The sequence below is a fragment of the Phascolarctos cinereus genome, unplaced genomic scaffold, assembly GCF_003287225.1.
Source record: "Phascolarctos cinereus isolate Bilbo 61053 unplaced genomic scaffold, phaCin_HiC Scaffold_5;HRSCAF=322, whole genome shotgun sequence".
Lineage (NCBI taxonomy): Eukaryota > Metazoa > Chordata > Mammalia > Diprotodontia > Phascolarctidae > Phascolarctos > Phascolarctos cinereus.
Genome location: NW_027555958.1, coordinates 27088663 through 27111256, shown reverse-complemented (window position 1 = coordinate 27111256; position 22594 = coordinate 27088663). Strand labels below are relative to the sequence as shown.

Sequence of the window (22594 nt, the reverse complement as noted above, 5' to 3'; positions counted from 1 at the left end):
ACTAACATGCTGAACTAAGTATGTTCTTTAAAAACAACAATAGGCTGTGTGTGGTGAGATCTGTGATTTCACATATCTTTTTTTCTGATTTTCTTCTTTTTGCATGCAAATGTTCATGTTTGTTAGTGTTTGTTGAATTCAGAATAACAAAACCTTTTTTATATAAGATTTCATTCAGGAAAGACTAGTGTCTACATGGCAGAAACGTTAGAGAACACCACCGTTACCCTCTTTTGTTTCCTGTGAAGCTAAGAGAAGTTGATATTATTTAGTGTAGGTTCCCCACCACTGCTCTAGTGCCATTAAAACCCCAAAACGAGATACTGGGAAGGGACCTACCCAGTGCTTTTATTACACATGCCTGAGGCTCATTGGGTGAAGAGAATCATTCGACACTATACAAACATACAAAAGGGCTGCAATAAGGATGCCAGCAACATGTGAAAATTAAAAGGATTTTATTGACTTTATATGCTTTTGCAGAAAAGCCTTGACACGTACAAGTTAGACATCAGGGAAGAGATTCATATACAGTATATCTCACACAGCAATTTTTGAACTTTGGGTCAGACAAAATGTTCATTTCAATAGGACTTCCATGTTATTACAGACACGAACAAAATTGGTACACTACATTTAAAAATGAAATCGTACAGAACTGGACAGAGTACCCCGCTGTATGTCAACCTTAACATCTCAACATGCACCACTTTCACATGGCCTCAGAAAGATCTGCTGTATGTTTATTAAAATATTGACTCAGAAAATGCATCTGAGGTCACATGTGATTGCTTATAAAATAAAACCTCTTTTCCTAGTGCTATGTGTTTCATTATAGAAAAATATTTTTTAAAAAAAATCAGTGCTCTTCAAGGTGTTTATTTCAAAACTAGAGATCATGCAGTCCAAAGAACAGGTTCAATGCAGTGATTTTTTTCTTTCCCATACAGACATCATTGTAACGCTTTATCAAAACTGGATTCTTGCTCAGGCGTACACATCAGCCGCTACCAGACCGGCCGCGTCACAGTCTCCTGGGATTCACAACTGATTACAGAGGAGCATACATAGAACATTTTCAAATGTTGGGTACACACGTTCATGGTTTGTTCCTAGATCAATAATCAGAAAAACTGCTGGAGTAACCATACTAGAATTAGGAGAGAATGACCAGAGTCCAGAGCTCTTCCTGAAGCAGGAAGGAAATTAATCTGAACCCTGTAACTCTCCAGTAGAATTGCTTATCATACACAAATATTAATACATTGGTTTCACGATTGAGTTCCTATTAGGAAATGATTCAAATTGTAGTCTGTGTCCTCTTTTCTTCACTGGGCTTGAGTAAGGTACCAGATCAAAACAGTGATATTTCACCAAAGACCACTGAGCACTGTTAGAATGAGTCAATTTTCTTTTTTCTTTTGTAATTAACTTTTATACGAACATTTAGAGTCTAAAGAAAAGAGGTCTCTCTAATAAGCCACATACAGCAGTTTTATATTTCAATGTTTCTTTCTCACCATGATATACAATGTATACCATAAAATTAGTTTAAGACAAATACTTGTCACTTAAACCTATGTAGGCACATGACAATTCATTCCAACTTTACTTGAGGGGTGAGATCTTCAGGGGTATCATGATTCTCGACTCCATTTCCTGAATTAGGGGCACTGAAAAGAAGGCAGAGATGCAGTGTTGATCTTAGTGGTATAGCGGGCTCATTCTTCCCAGCCATGCTTTGCCATATCTCAAATATATTATAACATGGAGTTTTATGTACAAATAAACAAATAATACCATCCAGAATGTTCTAGGTGGCATAATGGGTAGGGTCAGAAGGACCTGAGCTGGGATCTGGCCTCAGACATTAGTTGTGTGATCTTGGTGGAGTCACTTTACCTCTGCCTGCCTCAGCTTCCTCATCTGTAAAATGGAGAGAATAAAAGTACCTACCTCCCCAGGCTGCTGTTAGGATCAGATGAGTTAACACATGTCAAGCGCTCTGTCAACATTAAAGCTCCGTACGCTTGCTAGCTAACGTTATTATTTCATTGTCTCGAAACAGGAAGGAATGTTGCAGTCTGCCAGAATGATTGCCTAGGATTAGGAGTCTGGAGCTGAAAAAGGCCTCAGGAGCCACTGTGTACACCCCGTTTTATAGAGGAGGAAACTGAGGCTCAGGGAGATTCAAAGACTTGTCCAAGGTCACCCAGGTAGGAAGTGTCAGAGGCAAGTTCTCTAGTCAGTCTGGAGCCAGCCCTCCTGCCAAGGATGGATCTGAGTGTCCTACAAGTGTCTACCAAAGGAGCTCCTGGTTGAGGCTCCACATTCATGTACAGGAAATAAGAGCCACCACAGTTAGGTGGTGGTGGGGGGAAGTGGGGAGAGCTTTGTCGTCAAACTCTTCTCCAAACTAAGGTGACATTATATAAAATGACAAAGCAACCCCAGGGGACATTTGCAGTTATATTTGTATGGTGTTGCGCCATGGAGACAAGAACAAACATTCTGTACACATGGGTTTCATAATTACCAAAATTTACTTCATTGTCCTAAACTGTAAAGAAGATAAGAAGGGAAAAACAAGCGAACTTACATCTAATTATGAGCAACGTATTTAGCTTTCACTAAAAATATCCAGTAATGGCCCCATTTGCTCTTCTCCTCCTAGGAAATACAAGATGGCTAGAAGGGCTCTCTCTTTTATTTTATTTTATTTTTTTGGTAGGCAATTGGGGTTAAGTGACTTGCCCAGGGTCACACAGCTAGTAAGTGTCAAGTGTTTAGTCCGAGGCCAGATTTGAACTCAGGTCCTCCTGACTTTAGGGCCGGTGCTCTATCCACTGCACCACCTAGCTGCCCCTCTTTTATTTTCTTAATGGTGAAAAATCTGCACATACAAGCTCTAGGTTAGCAATGTTGTACAACCTTCTATAATGTTATTAGATAATTATTCCTAATAATAATTGTCCAAGAGAGTCTGGCATCTTATCCACTTGCATTACATTTATTTAAGCTGTTTTCTCTTAAAAACAAGTGAATACTGTATGCAGGCAATCTTTTCATTGAATGATTACCCTAATTAAGTTTAAAATTTTCAAAATATGTTTTTCAATTGGCATGACGATGAGGCATGTTCTAAAGGTGGACAAAGTACAATCAGGAAGTAGGTGCTTTAATCATCTGCCTTTTCAGAGAAGACATCACAAGATAAGAAATTGACATGCCTTAGCCAGCTGTAAAACTATCGGCCAATTCAGATTTTTGAAAGAATGCCTTTGAACCAATGCTGCCGCTGCATGAGGCCCAGTCAAACATGCAGCACGAGGGAAGCTTTTACCTGTATAATACACCAGCTCTTCCCAGCCGTGTTTATGCCACGCTGCATTCCGGGTGTCTTCCCTGGACTGCAGATCTTTGTAAGCTTGAAAAGAAAGACACGGAAGCCAGCTTTAAAACCACAGAAATGCCCTATATTTCCTCACCACGTCCTTGAGAATTTATTTCAACTTGTTTGCTGCTTTTGTTAAGTGACAACAAGATTAAGGGAGAGCTGGGGAATTCGGTTTAAATGCAGTGCCCAATAGTGAGAGTCTGCGCCATTCCTTCATAGTTTTGCTCACCCAGCAGTACTCATTGTCTTATGGTGTGTGGCAATGTGCCTGTTGTTCTCACTGCAAGGCATTGTGGGAGATACAAGGATGAATGCAGCATCATTGTCACTGACCTCCAGGAGTTTATATCTAATAGAGAGGAGGCCACCTTCAAAAGCTTCATGTGCAGAGTGGTTATACTGCAATAGAACTAGAGTTATTTTGGAAATAGTTTTCAGAGATATGGACTATCATTATTTATAAGGACAGCTATGGGATAACATGGTAAAACAGAACCATAGTTCTATTAGAAACTGAACAATTGGTTAGCAGATTATAATGCCCTGTTCTCCCAAGGGAAAGAGGTGGTCTGAACGCCAAGTTCACTTCTTCCACGTGTGAGATGGAGCTCCTCGGGGGATGGGACCATTTTTGCCTTTCTCTGGTAACGCAATCGATTAGCTCAGTGCATGGCACATGTTTGTTGATTTGACTTTAAAAAGAATTTAAAAATCATCAATAAATAAGGTAAAGCAAGAGAGGACATGGATATCGTACTTTAAACATCACTGAAAGGAGAAAGAATGTCATCAGAAAACAGGATCTGATCATTATAAAATTCAATGGCAAAATGGGCAATGCCAACACATAACTTATTTGCACAAACTCAGGCCACCTCTAGACCAGCCTTCCTGCTCTTCTACGCTCCTGGAACGGCTCTGAACCCACGGCTTTCCTCTCCCCCTAAAACAGAGGTTGATGAGGGTGAATAAGTTCCCCAGCGCCGGCAAGAATAACTGTTCCAGCTCTATCGTCGATTAGATTTGTGACCTTCAACGGCGAACTGCCTCATGTTTCTGAGGCCTCAGTTTCTCCATCTGTAAAAAGGGGATCGAATTGGATTGTCTCTAAGGTCCCTTCCAGTTCTAACTATGTCTGGATCTGCTAAAGGCCTTAAGCCCAAAGGTTATGTTGGACACATTGTGATTGATTGGTTTCCACAGGTGAAGAGAGAAATGCCCTGCTTGTCTGATGGTATCTATAATGGCCAGTCCTTTCTGGAAAAACCAGGAAGAGTGGAAGAAGAGATGGAAAAGAAACGAGAAAAAAGAGGAGAGCAGCAGTGGTCAGAGGTGGTGGCAATCCTAACAAGTGGTTACTGGTGGTGCCAAGTAAGCAGCCACTAAGAGCAGGAAAAGAAGAAAGCTAGGAAAGGAGAGGGTCTAGGAAAGCGGGGCAATTGGTTCTTTGTAGCTCAAAAGCCCTCGGAAGGCACAGGCCACATCTGCTTGGGACAGGCGAGAATACAGCCACCTGTTCTGTTCTGTACGACGACAGCCTCAAAGACATGGCCCACATCTACACTGCTCACTGTGCTGCCTGACTTTGGCCACTGGCGCCTCAGAGAAGGCAAGCCCTAGCACCAAACACTGGGGCAGCATGGGAGGCACAGATTCCAATTTTCACCCAATCGATCGATCAATCAAGAAGCATTTATTAGGTGCCCACCACATGCCAGGCGCTATGCTAAGCAGTGGGGATTCAGAGAAAGGCAAGAATACGTCTCTGCCTTCAAGAAGTCGCATTCCAAAAGCAGACCTGACAAGGAAAGGCCATGCCCCCAAAAGACAGGAGGGGAAGTGAAATTCTTTGCAGATATTGACTCATCCAGTTATGAATCAGTCCCACGCGATGTAATCACCTCAATCAGAGATGCTATTGTTTGGCCGGAAGGCTCTCCCTGAAGGCCTCCAGGCAATGCTCCTTGAAAAGGCAGATTTTTTTTTTTTATCAGCAAAGGCAATGGACCAAGCAGCACATAATCCTCCAAGGGGAACTTTAGTCATGGCTGAGATAATGTACAAGACTGTAACACAGCAGGTGCAAAACAGCAGATCAAGACAGTGCAGAAGAATGTTGTGACTTTGAGGGACAATTCATTACTGGGCACCCCATCCCCTGAACAATCTTCTCATGTTTCTGAAACCTGCTTACTTTGGCAATACTTACTAATTAACCTGATAACCAATGAATGGTCAGAACCAGCATTGGTCCCCATGGGATGTTATAAGAACTAGAGGGAGGCCTCCAGTGTACTGGGTCAACTTTCATGAAGGAATTATGGGAGCTGAGGGACAAGAGTTTACAAGATGAGAAGGCGCGGATCTACAGCAATGAAAGCAGGCACATTATGGATAACATAACCAACAGATCCACGGAGGATTTCCAGGAACTGTCAACTTGTACCGGGGAAGGCCCATGCTATGGAGCTTAAGGCCCCTCAGGTTTTAAGCAAAATAAAGTCAGATAAACTATTCTTTCATGTGTTACCTCTGCAGGTTTCTATAATAGAAAACCCCTCACAATTGGCAAATTTCATCACTCTAGAGCTTTCAAGATGTCACACATTTACTTACCTATTGCTTAATAGAGGACAAGGTGAAACATGAGCAGACAGAGACTATTTTTTGAACTAATGCTATTATCTTTCTGTACTTTCAGCAAAAGATTATTTCAGAACTATAGGCTGATTTGAGAATAACAAGGCTATCTGACTGCTTAACAACTATGGTTCTCTTGGAGGAAGAAGGGTTAGCGTTGGGACACATGTCTCACCATCTTCCCTCCACCTGATGTTACTTCACTGATAAAACCAGTGAGAATAGGAAATGATATTCAAGAGAGATTTCATGATAAAATGATCCATTATGAACATATTTCAAAAGCCTTTCAGCTATTATAGCCCTCATGATGCACTTTTAAAACTGATTGTACTTGGAATTCTTGTAAAAGCCAAATACTAAGGAGGAGTTTGAGAAGAATGTGCTCAGCTGATCCATCAGTAAAGTGTTATCTTCTGACAATGAATTTGTCAGTCCTGCTCCAGATGCCCTGGCACCAATCCTTGTCATGCTGACAGATGCCCCTCTTTCATGCCAAACAACAAACTTAGTAGGAGAAGATGAGCACAAGCCCACTGACATAGGTGGAGTCTTTTAAGTTAATGATGGAGAAATTACAGATGGTGTTTGAAACAGCACTGATGGGTCAAAAGACCATAATGGAAGCAGGGAAGACTTTCTGTACATCGATAAAGCCATTTGGAACAAGGTCACATTAGCCTTGGATTTATTACTTAATTTTGCAGAAATGTAGTTCTCCATATTTTGCTGCCTGAGTGGTCACACTTCTGTACATGTTCCACTCAACTTTTATGAGAAGGGGGAAAAGGAGCAAAATATAAGCTAATATTTAGGGATTTTTTTCATGAAGCAAGATTTTTTAAAACATTAATTTATTTTTATTCAGAACTCAACAAACACCAAACAAAATGGGCATTTCCATATATACAGGAGAAGAGCAAAAGCAGGTGACCTTACGTGAAATCGCAAGTTTCTGCCACGTATAACTTGCCTTTCTTTTTAAAAGTATATAACAAATTCAACCTGTAGCTGTGAAAGCAGACTCTGAGACCATAGATGGGGTCAGTATTCCTTCCCTGCCTATGCTGCATGTCTGCTACATTGCATCCTCAGTGTATCAAATGCAGTAAAGCTCATAATGTCCTAGAATTATTAAGAAAAAGTTAAACTCAGGGCAGCTAGGTAGCGCAGTGGACAGAGAACTGGCCCTGGAGTCAGGAGGACCTGAGTTCAAATCTGGTCTCAGAAACTTGATACTTAACTAGCTGTGTGACCCTGGGCAAATCACTTAACCTCAATTGTCTCACCAAAAAAAAAATGTTAAACTCTAAGTCAACTCTGTTAATAAAGCAAGGAAGTATAAAGTACATTTTTTTTTAAGGCAACTGGGGTTAAGTGACTTGCCCATGGTCACACAACTAGTAAGTGCCAAGTGTTTGGTCTGAGGCCAAATCTGAACTCAGGTCCTCCTGACTTCAGGGCCAGTGCTCTATCCACTGCGCCACCTAGCTGCCCCCATAAAGTACATTTTTAAACATTCTCAGTGCAAAGGGTTAACTTTCAGCTGTCTGGAAATCTCCGCTGTCATTCCAGCACAGCGTTTGCTGAGGGTTTTGGGGTAGCATGGTGTGCATCATTTAGTTCACTAACCAACATACTTTAACGTTTTGGTCAATTGGCCAGGTCCAGGGATGGGCTCCTTAAAATAGCTTCATTTGTTGGTTAACTGAGTCAGATGTGCTTCTGTTTCACATCCTGCATCTTCTTCCCCCTTTTCCATCATCACCCTCTCTTAAATATGCTGCCATTTTAATGGCCTTCATTCTCTCTCCACCCATGTGCTTTCTCCATCTCTACCACCTCTTACAGTTTTCCCTGCTTTGTTCACTCCCTTTGGCTGCCAATCAATCATGGTGCCTGTTTAACTGGTGGGGCTTCTGCCTATTGACCCAAACAGCCCTTTACTGTTAACTTCGTATCTCTGGGTCCTCTTGATCTTGACTCCCATCCGTTATAAGTAGATTGGCTGAAGGAGAAGGGGCAGCAAAGGCTTCCCTTTATTATATCCCCCATGTACCATCATGCTCATGTGGGAATGTACCCATACCATGCATCCCAGTGAATCTGGGTCTAGTAAGAGAAGAAGAAAAAGATTCTTACCCCAAAGATGATGTACCATATATAACTGCCCAATCTGAGAGAAAAACCCTCCAACTGCTTCATCATTGTCCTGCCTAAAACGAATTGCACGAGCCCTAAAAGAGAAAATAATTTCCATTCACTAGATTACATGTGAAAAAGGGGAAGTAGATGGAATGTCCTCCAAATCACATGACAATTATATTACAAGCAGGGCTAAACACTACCAATCCCCACATGGCAACAAATATTACAGTGGTGGTAAAATAGTAAGATTTACCTTCTCTAGCCTGCAAATGGTCACTTTCCTAGACACTGTTGTCTCTTGTAAACAGCACTGCCATACCTACTGCTGTCACCTGCACTGGCAGGACAACTGAGTTTAAGAATTTTCCGATGAGCTTTAGTAACCTAAGACTTATTTCTAAGTGCTATGAAACATGTGACTATTACCTGTCAAAATATATAATTGCTCTCTTATATGATAGGCTTTGAGTTCCTAAGAAAAGAGAATGTTCTTAACATACATGTCCTTCTCTCTCCCAAATCAGTTTTTCAGAAGAGTATTACAACTACCCTTAAATTTAGAATTTTTCAGGGATCAATTTTCTGTCAATTAAAAGCAGTAATTCTGATCAGCAAATTAATGAAATTAAACAAATTATTTTAACATGCAGAGTGCCTTCTATCTTTCATTTTAAGTGACAAACATTCATTCTTATTTAGTTTTAAATTCTTCTAATTCATTTAAGGTAAGTGAAGAAAACTTACACTCGGCTGAGCCTGACAAAATGGAGAAGGGCATACTGAAGGAGTCACCACCTTAAACCTATTTGTTAAGAGAGAAATCAAATGCCGAACGAGCTCTTAAAGTACATTTGCTTTTGGAAAGAAAACTCTTATTGCTAAGATATTGGAGCTGGAGGGAAAAAAAACCATTTCCCATATATATATATCTGGCTTCTATATTAACAGTCTTAAATTAGCAATTTATAAAATTTATTTAGTAACTGAATCTGTTCTAAGATTGACCAAATAATCATATTTGTTAGCAAAACACCAGAATACAAAAGCCAACTGAGTAACTTCTATGCATACGTGTTCCTAGTCGACAAATCAAATATTATGACTCGCATTATTTAGCCTTTGGCGGATCAATTTAAAGAGTCACTAGAAACCAATGTGGTGGAGTTTATAAAAGATTAAGTGAGCTGAATTATAGGTACAATTCACAGCAGAGTCTGTAGGAGACCAAGTTAACATATTGGCAGCTAACTTATGGAAACAGCATTTCCAAATTAAAAAAACTTTTTTTTATAAAGGCAGACATTCATATGCACATACTCACAATCCTTAGGCCAAAGTAAATGGAACTAAACTGATGTTTACTTCCGAAAGACAGGGAATAAGGAATAATCTTGAGTTAAATTAGCAACTACGCTTTCATGGCTCTTGAAAACTATTTTGGGTGAAATACCTTTGTAATTGACACTTCTCCAACCATTTTCTACCCTAAAAATTCTTTACAGCCTAAAGATTCAGAAAACAACTGGCCTGGAAAATATCAGAAATTTTACATTGAATGTTGCTAGAACCAATGACTAGCAGTAATGTAAAGTGATTAGTTGGTTTCCTATCTCCAAGCAAGAATATTACCCTTGAATTAGATAAAAATAGGTGATCTTTCTGAAAGATCCTCAGAGATGAAAATTCCATAACCTTTCTTCAAGGTAGCAATAGCATTTAATCATCCCATCACTGGAGTTCTTCTTTATTTCTAAACCTAGATCTCCCCCAGCAATTTTAATATAATTTTCTGTCTCTGTCCTAGCCTCAAAAATGTTAGTCAGGGCTTTCTTATACGGTTGATTCCATGTTAAAAAAAAAAATTGAAAGCATGAAAATCCAACATGTAAAAGCAGATACAGTAGAGGAGGATTATTTACATTGTAAAAAGATTCACACTAAGTGTGCTTTAAATGGCCAGTGCCATTTATATACTTGTAACTTTGTTTGTCCACTACTTTACTAGAGAGAAGAAGGAAGAGTGAGAAGTTCCTGCCAACTGAAGATAATATGGAAATGGAGATGTCATTTACTCATAAAGTCACAATGAAGGTAATGGGAAAACAGGATTTGACTCGCCTCTTTTTTTTCTACTGACACATTTAATTCTACAAAGTGAGGCAAAGGTCATAACCCGCCATAGATCTGAAGACTTAAGAGATCATTCTTTCATTTACATACATTCAATTCCCTTCATCTTTTCTCAAGTCTTGACTACCACTCCTCGTTCACTTTTGTTGCTCGTTTTTTCTATCTGCTCAGTTCTCTGCATCCCTCTTAGAATGTCCACACCAAATCTGAGCCTCACACTCTACAATGAAAGCCTTCCAATATAGTAAAAAGAATCCCTACCAACTCTCGCATGTCATATTTCCATTATCATGTCAGCATGATGGCACTGTTCTTGCCACAGACATTTAGCTCCTGGCCCACTCTTATCTAAAGGTCTTTTACAGTCCTACTTGTGTCTAGCCAGTCGTTTCTCATCTTGAATCTACTGAAATTAATTTTGCTTAATCCTTAAATATTGTACCTTATATTTCCCTTGAAGGGAACTTCACCTTGTTTTTGGTAGATAATTTTGGTCAGCAAAACTTTGAATTATATTCTTGTCTGCTGAGGTATACCACCACCTAACTTGGTAAAGAAGTTGGTTCTTTGCTACTCAATCTAAAAAAGACAAACAAGGGTAGTAGCCACATGAGTGAGAAAATATATTTGTGAGTGAAAGCAATATTTTAGGAAAGATGAGGTCTGTGAAAATGCAAAAAGAATTCCTAAAACTAGTGCCAAACCCTGACACAGAGAGATGAAAGGATGGCCCAACACAATCCATTAGTAAGACTGAGAAACTCACCATGCTGCCGTCAACTTACCAATAGTTGCCCCATTCGATCATTGTTCCTGGCTGAAAGAAAACATTTTGTTTTTGGAATGTTGGATCTTAGACTGAGGAAGCATTGCATTGAAGAATACAGTGAAGCCAACTTGTTCAGAGCTCTCTTTAAAAAAGACAAACTTGATTTCTAATAACTATTATCCACTTTATTCACATTTCCTCTACTTAGAACGGCCATCTGTGGCTTAATTCAAGGCAAAAATGTATGGAGAGTAAAAACTTCAGGATATTTGCTTTAAGCAAATATCCGTTTTTACACACACAGACGTGTTCCACTTCTGTTGTATCTTTAGCCTCTTCATAGACACAAAATAAGACTATTACAAATTCAACAAGAAATTCTATTTTTTTTTCATATTTTGGGAAAAAAGACTAGGAATGTGCTCTAGGTTTCTAGTAAGAAGAAGTATTATTTGAGACCATGATCCAATTGATACAGTCACAAACAGTAGTAATCCATGTGATCTATAGTTGAGTTTTCTTTAGGCCTTGGCATGGCGACATTTGGGAAAACCTCCTTCCCAATGTGATGGCGTTTCAGTACGTTCACACTGAAGCTACTATAAATTGGCCATCTGATCTTTATTAGATCCTCTCATCTCACTGGAATAAGTGCTATAAAAAGTGATTTCAAATGAGCTCCCTGTTTTAGGCCTTTCCGCTTGAATAGCTCAGAAATGCTATCAAGAGACACGCCAAAGAATGGACATTAAGTTAAAATACGGACAGGAAGACTAAGAGAGAGGAGTGATGGGGGGACAGAGGAACCAAAAGGAGAAGTCCAGCCAGGATCGCTCAAGAGGCCGAGGCAGCAAGTCTGGGCAGGTTCGGACGCCCACATGCCTCTGTGGCTTCCCTCCCCTCCCCACCTCTGGCTCGTGTCACTGTCAGAAGACCCTGCGGTGCTTTCCAAGGAGAACTGAGCAGTGGAGTGTCACTCATTTTCGTACTTACTCTAAGTTGGTAAGACCTGAGTTCATATATATTAGGCCCTGGTCTGGGGACAGGTTCATTCCAGAAACTGAACTCCAACAGCAGCTGGTTCTTTCGAGAAAGCAGCATGTTGCCCCTTTCCTTACGGAAGGCCACAAATTCCTTTGAAAGAAAGTTGTCATGAAAATTTTAAAATCAGACGCATAGGTAAGTACCCATTAACAACTCGAACTCTTTGCATCCCATCCAGGCTACACTCACCAAGTTCAGTTTTCCCCAATAAATCACATCTAAACTTCAGGAGAATAAACTTATCAATATGTGACAATCCATATAAAACAGGGCTCACTTGGGGGAATCACCAAGAAAGAGTGCCTACATAATCCAAAGCTTGCCATGCTAACGATGTGCCCATGAGGGCAACAGTTCTCAACCTTTTCGTTCTCAGGACCCCTGCACACTCTTAAAACAAAGCTTGTTCATGTTTTTTTTTATATCTATTGATACTTGCCACATTGGAAATGAAAACTTCTTAGTATTACTATGAGAAATTTTGACCCTGAAGAGCCCCTGAAAGGATTGTGGGGAATCCGGAGGAGCCCTTGGCCCATACCTTGAGAATACTGCATTAGAGCAGTATTCCAATGAGTTTGCTTACACCTGGGGCTCAGGGGGAGCAGCCGGGCTGCCCGCTGAGGGGTAAGAAGCCAGCCCAGGATTAAAAACATGCCATGAACAATGCACAAGGCCATTATTTTGCTTGTTGATATCTAAAGCAGACATACTATGAACATTTCAAATGAAACCTACAATTTCTAAGATACAACTCACTCTTGCCCTAAGAACTCAATCATTTTAATGTCAATACAGACACTATTTTAAAAAACTGCAAATCAAAGCTCACAAAGAACACCATTTTTAGCAGAAAAACAGAAATTGCTGAAGACGCAGAGAAAAGAGCCACTTAATCTAGACTAACAAGTAGCATTTGAAATTAGAATGAGCAAACATTTTTTAAAAATCATACCTTATTTTCTCTGAGCTTACTCATGACCTCATTGAGGGCTGGGTAGCCTCCCTCATACCTCCAGAGGTGGACTGAAATATATTTTTAAAAATACATATACATTTAGAGGTTCATGATAATAGCTCAGCTGATTTTAAAATATGTTACACATACAAAGTTGACAGTACTAAATTGTAAATATGCACAAAAGTCAGTCTAGGCATACAAATGATCAAAATAAACTTAAACATTTAAAGGCAATAAAAAATTGTTTCAAACCAGAAGAAACAGTATATTTCCTTGAACCACGAGTCCATACGGTGATTTTTAAAAGTCTTCACTGCAACCAAGCATTATGTCTGAAAATTACTTGTGCAATTACAACGAAGGTTTCAGGGACAAGGAACAGCATCAAGTCTAGGTTCTAGGAATTATTCTTAAGATTCCTCACCAGCCTGATCTTGTTCTCCGTACCATGTATTCCAAGTCCCCACCAAGGTACAAGGGTAGTGTTTTTCTTCATGAATCTTTGGCAGCACCTCTTGACTTAAAAAAGAAGAAATATAAATTCTGTGTTTTCAATTGGCCTAGTCAATCAACTAGCAACATTTCACTGAGAACTCAGTAATGTCTGGCCCCGCGTTAGGGGTCCTGCTAACTCATTAAAGGCACCATAAACACATTTATACATTTTGTTGGAGTTATCAGCAGAATTAGCATTTTTGGATCATTTCCATTATCTAGCCACACCTTCCTTGGATGTCTGGCACCCTTCATCACTAGGCTAGAGTAGTTGTCTTTCTCACATCCATGAGCTGTGACCAAAACAAGAGCTGGGGGCCCAAAGATGATGGGTTGCACAGGTCAGAAGAGGGAACATTTACGATCATGTGATCACTGATGCTTATAAATGCTTAAGTGTGTGGGTGAGACAGTCAAGAACCACGGGAAATGTGACTTAAAGAGAATAGTGAAGAAGGGAGAGAGAAATCGTGGATAACCAAACTGAGGGGGGGCAGGAAGCAGCTCTGAGGCTCCTGACAACCGGGGGAGGGGAAGTGAGAGCCAAGAGCCGAGAGGCAGGAAGAGAATCAGCCCCCGTGAGAGGGCAGGCACCTGGGAACCTTCTGAGCCACTGCACTCTCTCCGCACAGCAACAAGGGCCTCAACCACGGGGGAACCCTAAGTACAATGACCACATCAGCAGGACAGGCCGTGAGCACTGAATCCCAGGGCAAGATCGGTGTTGTGCATTCTGATGACATTAGTCTGATTAGTTCTATGGGGCTGAACCAATCTCTAGAGACCTGGGGACGCCATACCTACGTCCTTACTGCTGCTGCTGTTAGCAGTGATGTGGATGTTTGGTGTTTGCCATGTGTTCTAGGTGAGAGGAAGCCTGGCGTGACAGACAGAGTTGGACTTTGGGGGCAAAAAGGTCTGGCCTCTGCTCTTGCCTCTGACACTTTCTAGCTGTGTGCCTGCCTGTGGGTGATCAACTAATCTCTAAGCTTCAGCTAAAAAGTGGGTGGTGACTGGATTTCCATGCTCTACCAATGAGATCACAGATGCTCAATGTACTGAAATATGTTCAAGGTACTTCCTAAACTGTGACAATGAATTTAGAAAGTCATTCCTCCAGGGTTAGGAGAGGAAGAATCATCATGGACCCCGTGGTCCAGGTCACAGGACTCTCCTAGGTTTGTAGGCAGAGGATCTAGATGAAGGCAATCATGACAGCCATTAAAGCTTGAAGTCCAGGTGAAAGATTTGTTTGGGCAGAAGAGGGACGGAGGGAGTGCAGACCAAAGGTTTGGTGAGGAAGATTCCAGATGGACTACGAAAGCCCAAAGCTTTGCCAAATCAAATCCACTGGCTAGAAACCAAGAGCCTGGTCTAACGTGCAGCCCAGGCAGCAGTGGGTTGGCTGATTTTAAGATAAGACTGAGAAGCAGGAGAGGGTTAGGCAGTTCAAAGAAGAGGAGCTTGGGGAGAATTAGGTTTTGTTCTCCTGTAAGTATGCATGTAAGGCTTTTATGATTTTTTCCTTTTGAAAAATTCTCATTATCTACTGTACGTTTCCTTCTAATGTTTTCTAGCAAAATCCATTAAAAACACCCCAAAAGAAGGGCTATCTGCTCTTTTGCAGAGGAAGGGAAGGGGGACAGCCAAGGTCTGTAGCCTCTCCTGTAAGCTAACCTGGGTGGGATTTATCTGAGCTCAGACAGACACAATGCTGAGGCAGCGACGCAGTACAATGTAAAGAAGAGAGCGCTGAATGCTGTCAGAATACTTGGGTTCAACAGGCAGTTGGGTGGTACAGTGGACAGAGTCAGGGAGATCTGAATTCGAATCTTGCCTCAGATACTATAGCTGCGTGACCCTGGGAAAGTCACTCACCTGTCTCTGCCTCAGCTTCCTCCTCTATAACAGAGGGAGAATATTAGCACCTACCTTGCAGGGTTATTGTGAGGATAAAATGAGATAATATTCGTAACGTACACTGTAAACTTTAAAACTCCATATATAAAATATTGATATATACAAATTTATAATAACGTATTATACATTATAGTATGTCTAATAATATAAATTTATACATACTTATAAAATATAAAACAAAACCCATAATCACTGTGTGACCATAGGAAGCCCATTGCCTCCTCCTCAGACTTTCCCAAGGCCGGAAGTCTGGAGCCCTCCCTGCGTTCTAGTAATGTCATATTGGAGGCTTGCCGCGGCTTGTAGGTTTCACCCGTTCTAGAGCGGGGGCAAACCAACACAGAGAGAGCAAGCCTTGCGGCCTGACCCTGGTGTTCAGTCTGTATGCCAGATTTCCTCTAGAGAAGGCACGGAAGAGAAAATACAGACCTCCGCGTGCGTGACCAGAATGTGGCTGGAGGAGGACTGTGAGGGATGACCGCAACACTGGCTCTTGTTAAAATGCAGGCTCTTAGAATGCACAATACAGCCCAAAGTCTCAGGAAGCGCAGCTGATCAAGTCCCTGCAGAGGCTGAGTCAAACAGAGCTTCTGCATGCCATATACCATGGAAGCGGGCATCCTGAAGGTGGGCTCTATGACTTCATTTTTTTTTTAAACATTTCACTGACTTCTGGTTTCCTTTGTTCTCCTATGTATCATGTTTTGAGCAGGATTCTGAGATGGGGTTTATTGAGTACTTTAAAGAATATTACCCTCATGGTAACACTAGGAAGTAGGTTAAATTATTATCCTTATTTTACAGATGAGGAAACTGAGGCAGACAGAGGTGAAATGACTTGCCCAAGGTCACAAAGCTAGTGAATGTCTAAGGCTGGATCTGAACTCAGGTCCCACTGCCTCCAAGTCCTGGGCTCTGTCCATTGTACCGCCCAAGCGGTCTGTGAGAGAGAAAAGGCTTGGAACTCCTCATATGGAGGATGTTTTACATGACTTGCCCTTGGTGAAAAGAGAAGAGAAAAATCAAGATTTCCAACTACCTGTGTCTGGTAAATGAAAAATCCAAAGATTTTTATGAGCAAGTGCAGTTGATTGAGAATTGTTTGTTTTCTGAAACTTCATCTTTTCAAAGTGTCACACAACATTAGAAAGCTAAATGAGATTGGACAAGGAGGAATCCATTAACCTCCATAACCACTCTGTGTGTATTATGGGGAAGATATGTGTGTTCATAGAGCATTCTGATCAGCCAGGTGCTACAGCTCTCAAAGAAGAGAGAAGCACATTTATGGGGTTATGCATTCCTTATCCTAAGAAGATGCAGATCTGCCTGCCTAGACGGGAGACTTCATTTTTGGGAAGAGGGGTCCATGAGCCAGGTAAGGTGGACCCAGATTATAAAGACTAGAGAAGTTAGGCAGAAGAGTTCAGCCTTGATGAAGCGGGACATTAGGAGCCACTGCAGATTTCTAACCAGAAAAGTTACATGCCAAACATTGGAGTCTGCACATTAGTATTGGTTAGGAACATTAGTCAAAAAAGAAAATGCTAGATGGATTGGGCCAAGGACCAGCTGAGTCAGAAAGGTTATGAGGCATGAAGCCAAGGATTATGGTTCTTGCCATGGGCATCAAGAAAAAAAGATGTGACAGCTAGTCCTTGGTGACTCCCTCGATACCGAAGATTAAGGAGAATTCTAACCCAAAGATAACTCTGAAGTTCTGAGTTCAAATTACTGGTAGGACCATGGTGCCATTAATAAAACTGGGACTTGGACTGGGATGGGGGTAGTGGAGAATAGAATTGTGGGGTCAGGAGTTGGAAGGGACCTCAGAGGCCATTTGGTGTAAACACCTAATTTTACAGATGAGGAAACTGAGGTCCAAAGAGCCATCTAATCCAAGCCATACTTGAAAAAGAATCTCCATTACAACTTGCCCCACAAGTGGCCATCCTGACTTAGCTGGAAGACCTCTACCACCACCCTTCCAAAAGGACAGACCTACATCCTGAGGCTGCCCATTCTAGTTTGGGATAGGTCAAACCATTAAGTAGACTTTCCTGACATCAAGACCAAGTTTGCTTCTCTGAAACTTCTATCAGGAGAAAGAAAATGAGTCTAGTTTTCGACAAAGTGAGTTTCAGAAAAAATGTGCCCAGGAAATTAGTCCAGAAAAACTTCAGGAAAATTTGTCCAGATTTAGAAGAGGTGAGTTTCAGAAATTGACCAGACATCTCAGTGGAAATGTCCGGTAGACCATGAGAGTCTGATAAGACTGGAGGCTCAGGTCTGGGGGGCCATCAGCTGAAAGGATGAGAATGAAGACAGAAGTAAATGGCTCCGGTGTGCTGTAGAATAGTGCTTTTGTTTAAAATACATAGGGATGAACAAGATAGTTGAATTTCTCTGAATAGCGTCTAATAAAAACAGTAACAGTTTTTACTATTGGAAATTTCCATGCTTTTCAAAACTCCTTTACTTTCTTTGAACCTTGGCAGAGGGGAGAGCTACAAAATCACTTTTATCATGTGCCCTTGTATATCATGAAGATGAATATGTTTTATGCAAAATTCATTAAAAGTCAATCAGACCAATTCTCCCACTTCTCCAAAGAGATATAAATTCTAAAGGAAGGTACAGGACTTTATACCATATGAGGTGATTTCCCTGTGCACATATACCTATCCCCCCCTTTCACTTTAGTAACCTCATCACATAGGGCTCAGTTTAAGGGTGTGTGCAAAAAGAGAAGAATAGAGCTTGACAGAAACGCTCTCATTTTCCTTCTAGCGATTTCCAGAGGAGCCGGCACAAACACAATTCACTCTCTCCCCCAAGTCATGGTTAATTTGGGCTACATACCAAATTTTGTTGTATGCTTCCAGGCATTCTGGCTTCACATTGTGAACTGCAATCAGGAAATTCGATAATAAATTTATGAACAAAGGAAGAAAATTCAAATATTAACATATAAAAAACCCCACTCACACTGTAGTTTGTACAGACTGCTTGTTTCTTTTTTGGCTAGGAGATTGGAATGAGCATCTTTTCTTGGGTCAACTTTCCGAACAAATAAAGATTTTAACCAACTATCTTCACGAGGTCTGGTGGTAGAAGTTGTCAGGCCCCTAGGAATGAACAAATGTGTCAGTACAGGTCGAATGAGAACTGCAAGGGCTTACATGTGTTTTAATTAAGTAGGGTCAAACTACTATATTATTTACAGAATAGAACATTAAATGTCCATCTCCCATACTTACTAACCATCTAACCTTAGCAGGATCACTTAACTGCCCTCAGCCTCAGTTTCCTCATCTGTAAAATGTGAATAACCTTGCAACCCCTCCTTTACTGAGCAAGTAACTTATAAAGCTTAAAATGCTTTACATATATGAGTTATTCAAACCATCTCGTTAATTATTGTAGTATTAATAAAGCTTATTAAAGTTATTCAAAGCATCTCATCAAATTATCTCACCTCATCTAATCAGCAGAGGCAGAGTACTAGCTTATCAGACTATTTTATCCCCAAAAGTGACATCCAAGTGGAATGAGAAAGACTTTAGCACACTGTGTTTCCTATCATAGCACCCATATATAAAAGTTTTTATATCAGAATTCTAGGAATATATTTCTCCTTCTAAAACAACCTTTGACAAAGCAAAATTTGCATGAAGAAAATGAAAAGTACCTCCAAAATGACTTTATGCTTCTGTCAGTCTTCCTACTCTAATTAAAACCTAGACACAACCATCAACACACAGAACAGACTGGATAAGTTCCATCTTCTAAATGAATTTCTATTGCAACAATCAGCCAACCAGTAAATCTCTACTAAGTCCTTAGTATGTGCCAGATACAGTGCTAGCCATACCTCTTTAGTACACACTGCACTGTCAGAGACCAGGCAGGTATTTTTACAAAGTGGTACCAATCACCAAACATTCTCTGCAAACCCCACTTCCACCATTTTACCAATCTGGTGGATCTTCTCTGTCTTGGCCCAAATCAATTACTATTCCCACGGGCTGGATCCTACCACCTACATGAAAACTTGGATTTCCACTGCCCCATAGATCAAGTTCAATCTCTCAGCCCAGGCTTGGAAATGTGATCCGTACTCCACCAGAAAAAAAGTATCAAATGAATTCTGAGAATTGCTCCTGGATATATTATTTGTAACTTCTTTCACTATCTCTCAGTAAAATTAATTCAACAAGTATTGCCTGACCTCTTACCATGCAGATGGCCCCATCACGGTAATTATCAATTTGCAGATCACAACAAATGTGCCTAAATAAAAAATTCTGGAGGAATTTTGTTTTTCCCTAAGAAAGCACACCATAGTATCCCAGGCCTATGCTGTAGGGTTCTCATGTAGGCTTCTGAATTGAAAGGAAATGAAGACAATGATGACTTAGTCACAGAGCAGCATGAAGTGTTATTTTGTATACTCGATAGCCAACAATAGCCAAGGAATCTGACAGTTGTGAGCAAAGTGTGGGAGGACAGGACAGCATAACTGGTAGCTGGCAATTAGGAAGGTGACCTTCAGGGTGAAAGAAACACAGAGAAGACACTCAAGGATACAAATTTCTCTCGGTTCCACAAGATAAATACACATGCTCATAAAATCACACAAATCTGTTCTTATTCAACATATCCACTACTATGAAAACTGTGTTTTCCTTATTCTTAATATTAACTTGTTGCTTTTACAAATTTACTGGATTTGTCTTCCATCACATTTAAAAAAGAGAGCCATTTAAAAGTCATTTAAAAAAATAAAGCTGCTTTGGACCTTAATGGCTGGCGCGCGCACACGCGCACGCGCACACACACATATCTATAGAATCTGCTCTCTTATTTTAATTTCAAATCTGTCTGAAGCCACATGGGACAGCACTTTGAAATATGTAGCTATATTACCACATGCAAACATAAAGACAGTGATAAGACTACTTTTTAAAATATCTAAAACATTTTGTTAAGATAGACTTGGGGTACTAGCAGAAAAAATGATTCTTAAAATCCTCACACTATTGAAAACAGCAAAAATTGTTCAATAAACAGAAGACTTACATTTTGTATAGGTTAATATTATATGTTAGAGAGTACCTTGTAAATATTTAGGATCTCTGCTACTGGCATACACACAAAAACCAAAACCAAATATTCTGGAGCACAATCTCTACCACATTTTTTTTTAAATAAAGTTTAGGTTTTTGTCTAATTTTTAACTTTTATTCTTAGCATCTATTAAACTTTATCAGAAATTTAAAAATTAAAACTGATCATCTTGAAGCCTAGTAAACACTGTTCTCTGCCTTTCGAATTTAAATTAGATCACTTGCCTTCTCGGAAATTCAACGATTTTTTTTTTGATTTACGTTTCTTTAGCAATTCCTTTGTATATAATAAGCACTTTGAGGAAGGCAGTTTTCCAAAGAGTCTGAGCAAAACGTCAAACATTTCCCTAAAAAATAAAGACATTCTCTGCCGGTTTATGGGAAAGGTTAGAATGAATCTCAGGATAGGAGCGCTGGATGTGAAATTAAGAAGCATTCAAATGAATGCAGAGGCATACATTTGGTAGTTGCAAGAAGGACCTTAGAGCATTATTTCACTGCCATGTTTATTTTCCTATTATTGTCTCCCCGCTCCGTGTGGTGTGTGTGGGTGCGCTAAATGAACCTGGCGATAACATATGCATGAAAAAGAGTGGGACTGGACAATATCTACACAGAATAAATGTGGTCCAGCTTTCTCAGAGGCCCGGAGAGAGACGCGATGCTAACTGGGGAGCTCCCGGAGAAGTTGCTCTGGTCAGTTACTCGGAATGCACCCACGTCAGTTACCCAAGGACCGCGTGTCCCCCGCGCTTGGGGCCCCCTCCGACCGAGCACACAGGCAGGCAGCTGTCTCCAGAGGGAGGCGAGGGCGGCCAGGGGGTTCGGGGGTTCGGACCTGCGGCCACAGCCTGAAGCCCGGGTCCGGGGAGGACAATGTCACGGTCAAGAGCCCGGGTGTCCGAAGACGTGTCAGTGCCTCGGACACTGGCCTGCCGGCCGGAGGATAACAGCGGCCAGAGCGGGGGTCAGCGGGCATGGAGCCGGACGGGCTTCTTCTCGGTCATGGCTCACGGTGGGGTCGGGCCAGGCCGCCCACTCCCACGGCCACGGTCACGGCCGGCCCCCGGCCCCGCGTCCCCTCCCTCCCCCTTGGCGTGGCCCGCGGGGGGAAGGGCCCTTCGTCCCCGCCCGGCTTCCGCCCGGGGCTGGCGGGGCGCTCGGGCCCCTGCGGGCCCCGAGCCGTGACCTTGAACCCTGGCCGGGGCAGGCGGGCAGTGGGGACGCCAGGTGTGTGTGGGGGCGCCGCTCGGTCCGAGGACGCCCGCAGCCTCACCCGCCCCGGCCGGGGTTCAGGGTCACGGCCGGGTCGGCCGGGCCCGCCGGGCGCTGCTCACCTGAGGGCCGGCCGCAGGCGGGGGGGCGCGGCCGCTCCCAGGGACCTCAGCACTCGCACCGCCATCTTGCTCTGGCGCCTCCGCTCGGCCCCCTTCCCCCCGGCCCACCGCCCCCTCCCCCATGCCAGCGCCGCTCAACGGAGGCCGAAGGGGCGGGCCCGGGCTAGGCGGCCTGCGCTGCGCTGCGTCGCGCCGCCACCAGGGGGCGTCCCGGAGCGCCGCCCCGCGGCAGCCGAGGGCAGCTGCAGCCTGGGTGCCTTTCAGTACGCTCGACCTTGGGGCGCGCGCAGGCCCCCTGGGCTCCCAGGCGCAGTCTCGTAAGGCAGGCGCTGCTGGAGACTTGGGGACTCCCAATGAAGCCGAGTTTGGGCGTGCAGCCCCGGGGGCCGGGAGGACCTTGGCTCAGCTCCTGCCCTGCTAAGCGTCCACATCAGCCCAGATGGGACATTTTGGGGGGAAATGTCTGATGTAGGGGGAATTTCCTTAAGGGGGACCTCCCTGTACGGATGGCACAAGGCAAAAAAAAAAAATAACCTGACTTAACAACGTACATGGATTAAACGTCAGTTCTGTCATGCCGGTGTTCTGATCGGTCCACCTAGAAGGGACACTTGCATTTCTTTG

General features: G+C 42.1%; 1 protein-coding gene across 2 annotated transcripts; it reads right to left on the bottom strand.

The window, feature by feature from the left end:
* Nucleotides 1-441: 441 nt before the first annotated feature.
* Nucleotides 442-22079, bottom strand: NIPSNAP2 (nipsnap homolog 2). 2 transcript variants are annotated; one of them, XM_021007089.2, is made up of 10 exons: nt 21971-22079; nt 18493-18632; nt 18367-18412; nt 13514-13608; nt 13084-13154; nt 12078-12218; nt 11101-11132; nt 8180-8274; nt 3344-3427; nt 442-1673 (listed from the first exon to the last, which is right to left on the bottom strand). In XM_021007089.2, exons 1-10 carry the CDS (start codon nt 22033-22035, stop codon nt 1609-1611), a joined length of 834 nt encoding a protein of 277 aa, XP_020862748.1. In that variant the 5' UTR covers nt 22036-22079; the 3' UTR covers nt 442-1608. The 2 variants fall into 2 exon arrangements, with proteins under 2 accessions (XP_020862748.1, XP_020862749.1); XM_021007090.2 differs by having other exon boundaries at nt 442-1047.
* Between the last annotated feature and the right edge of the window lie 515 nt (nt 22080-22594).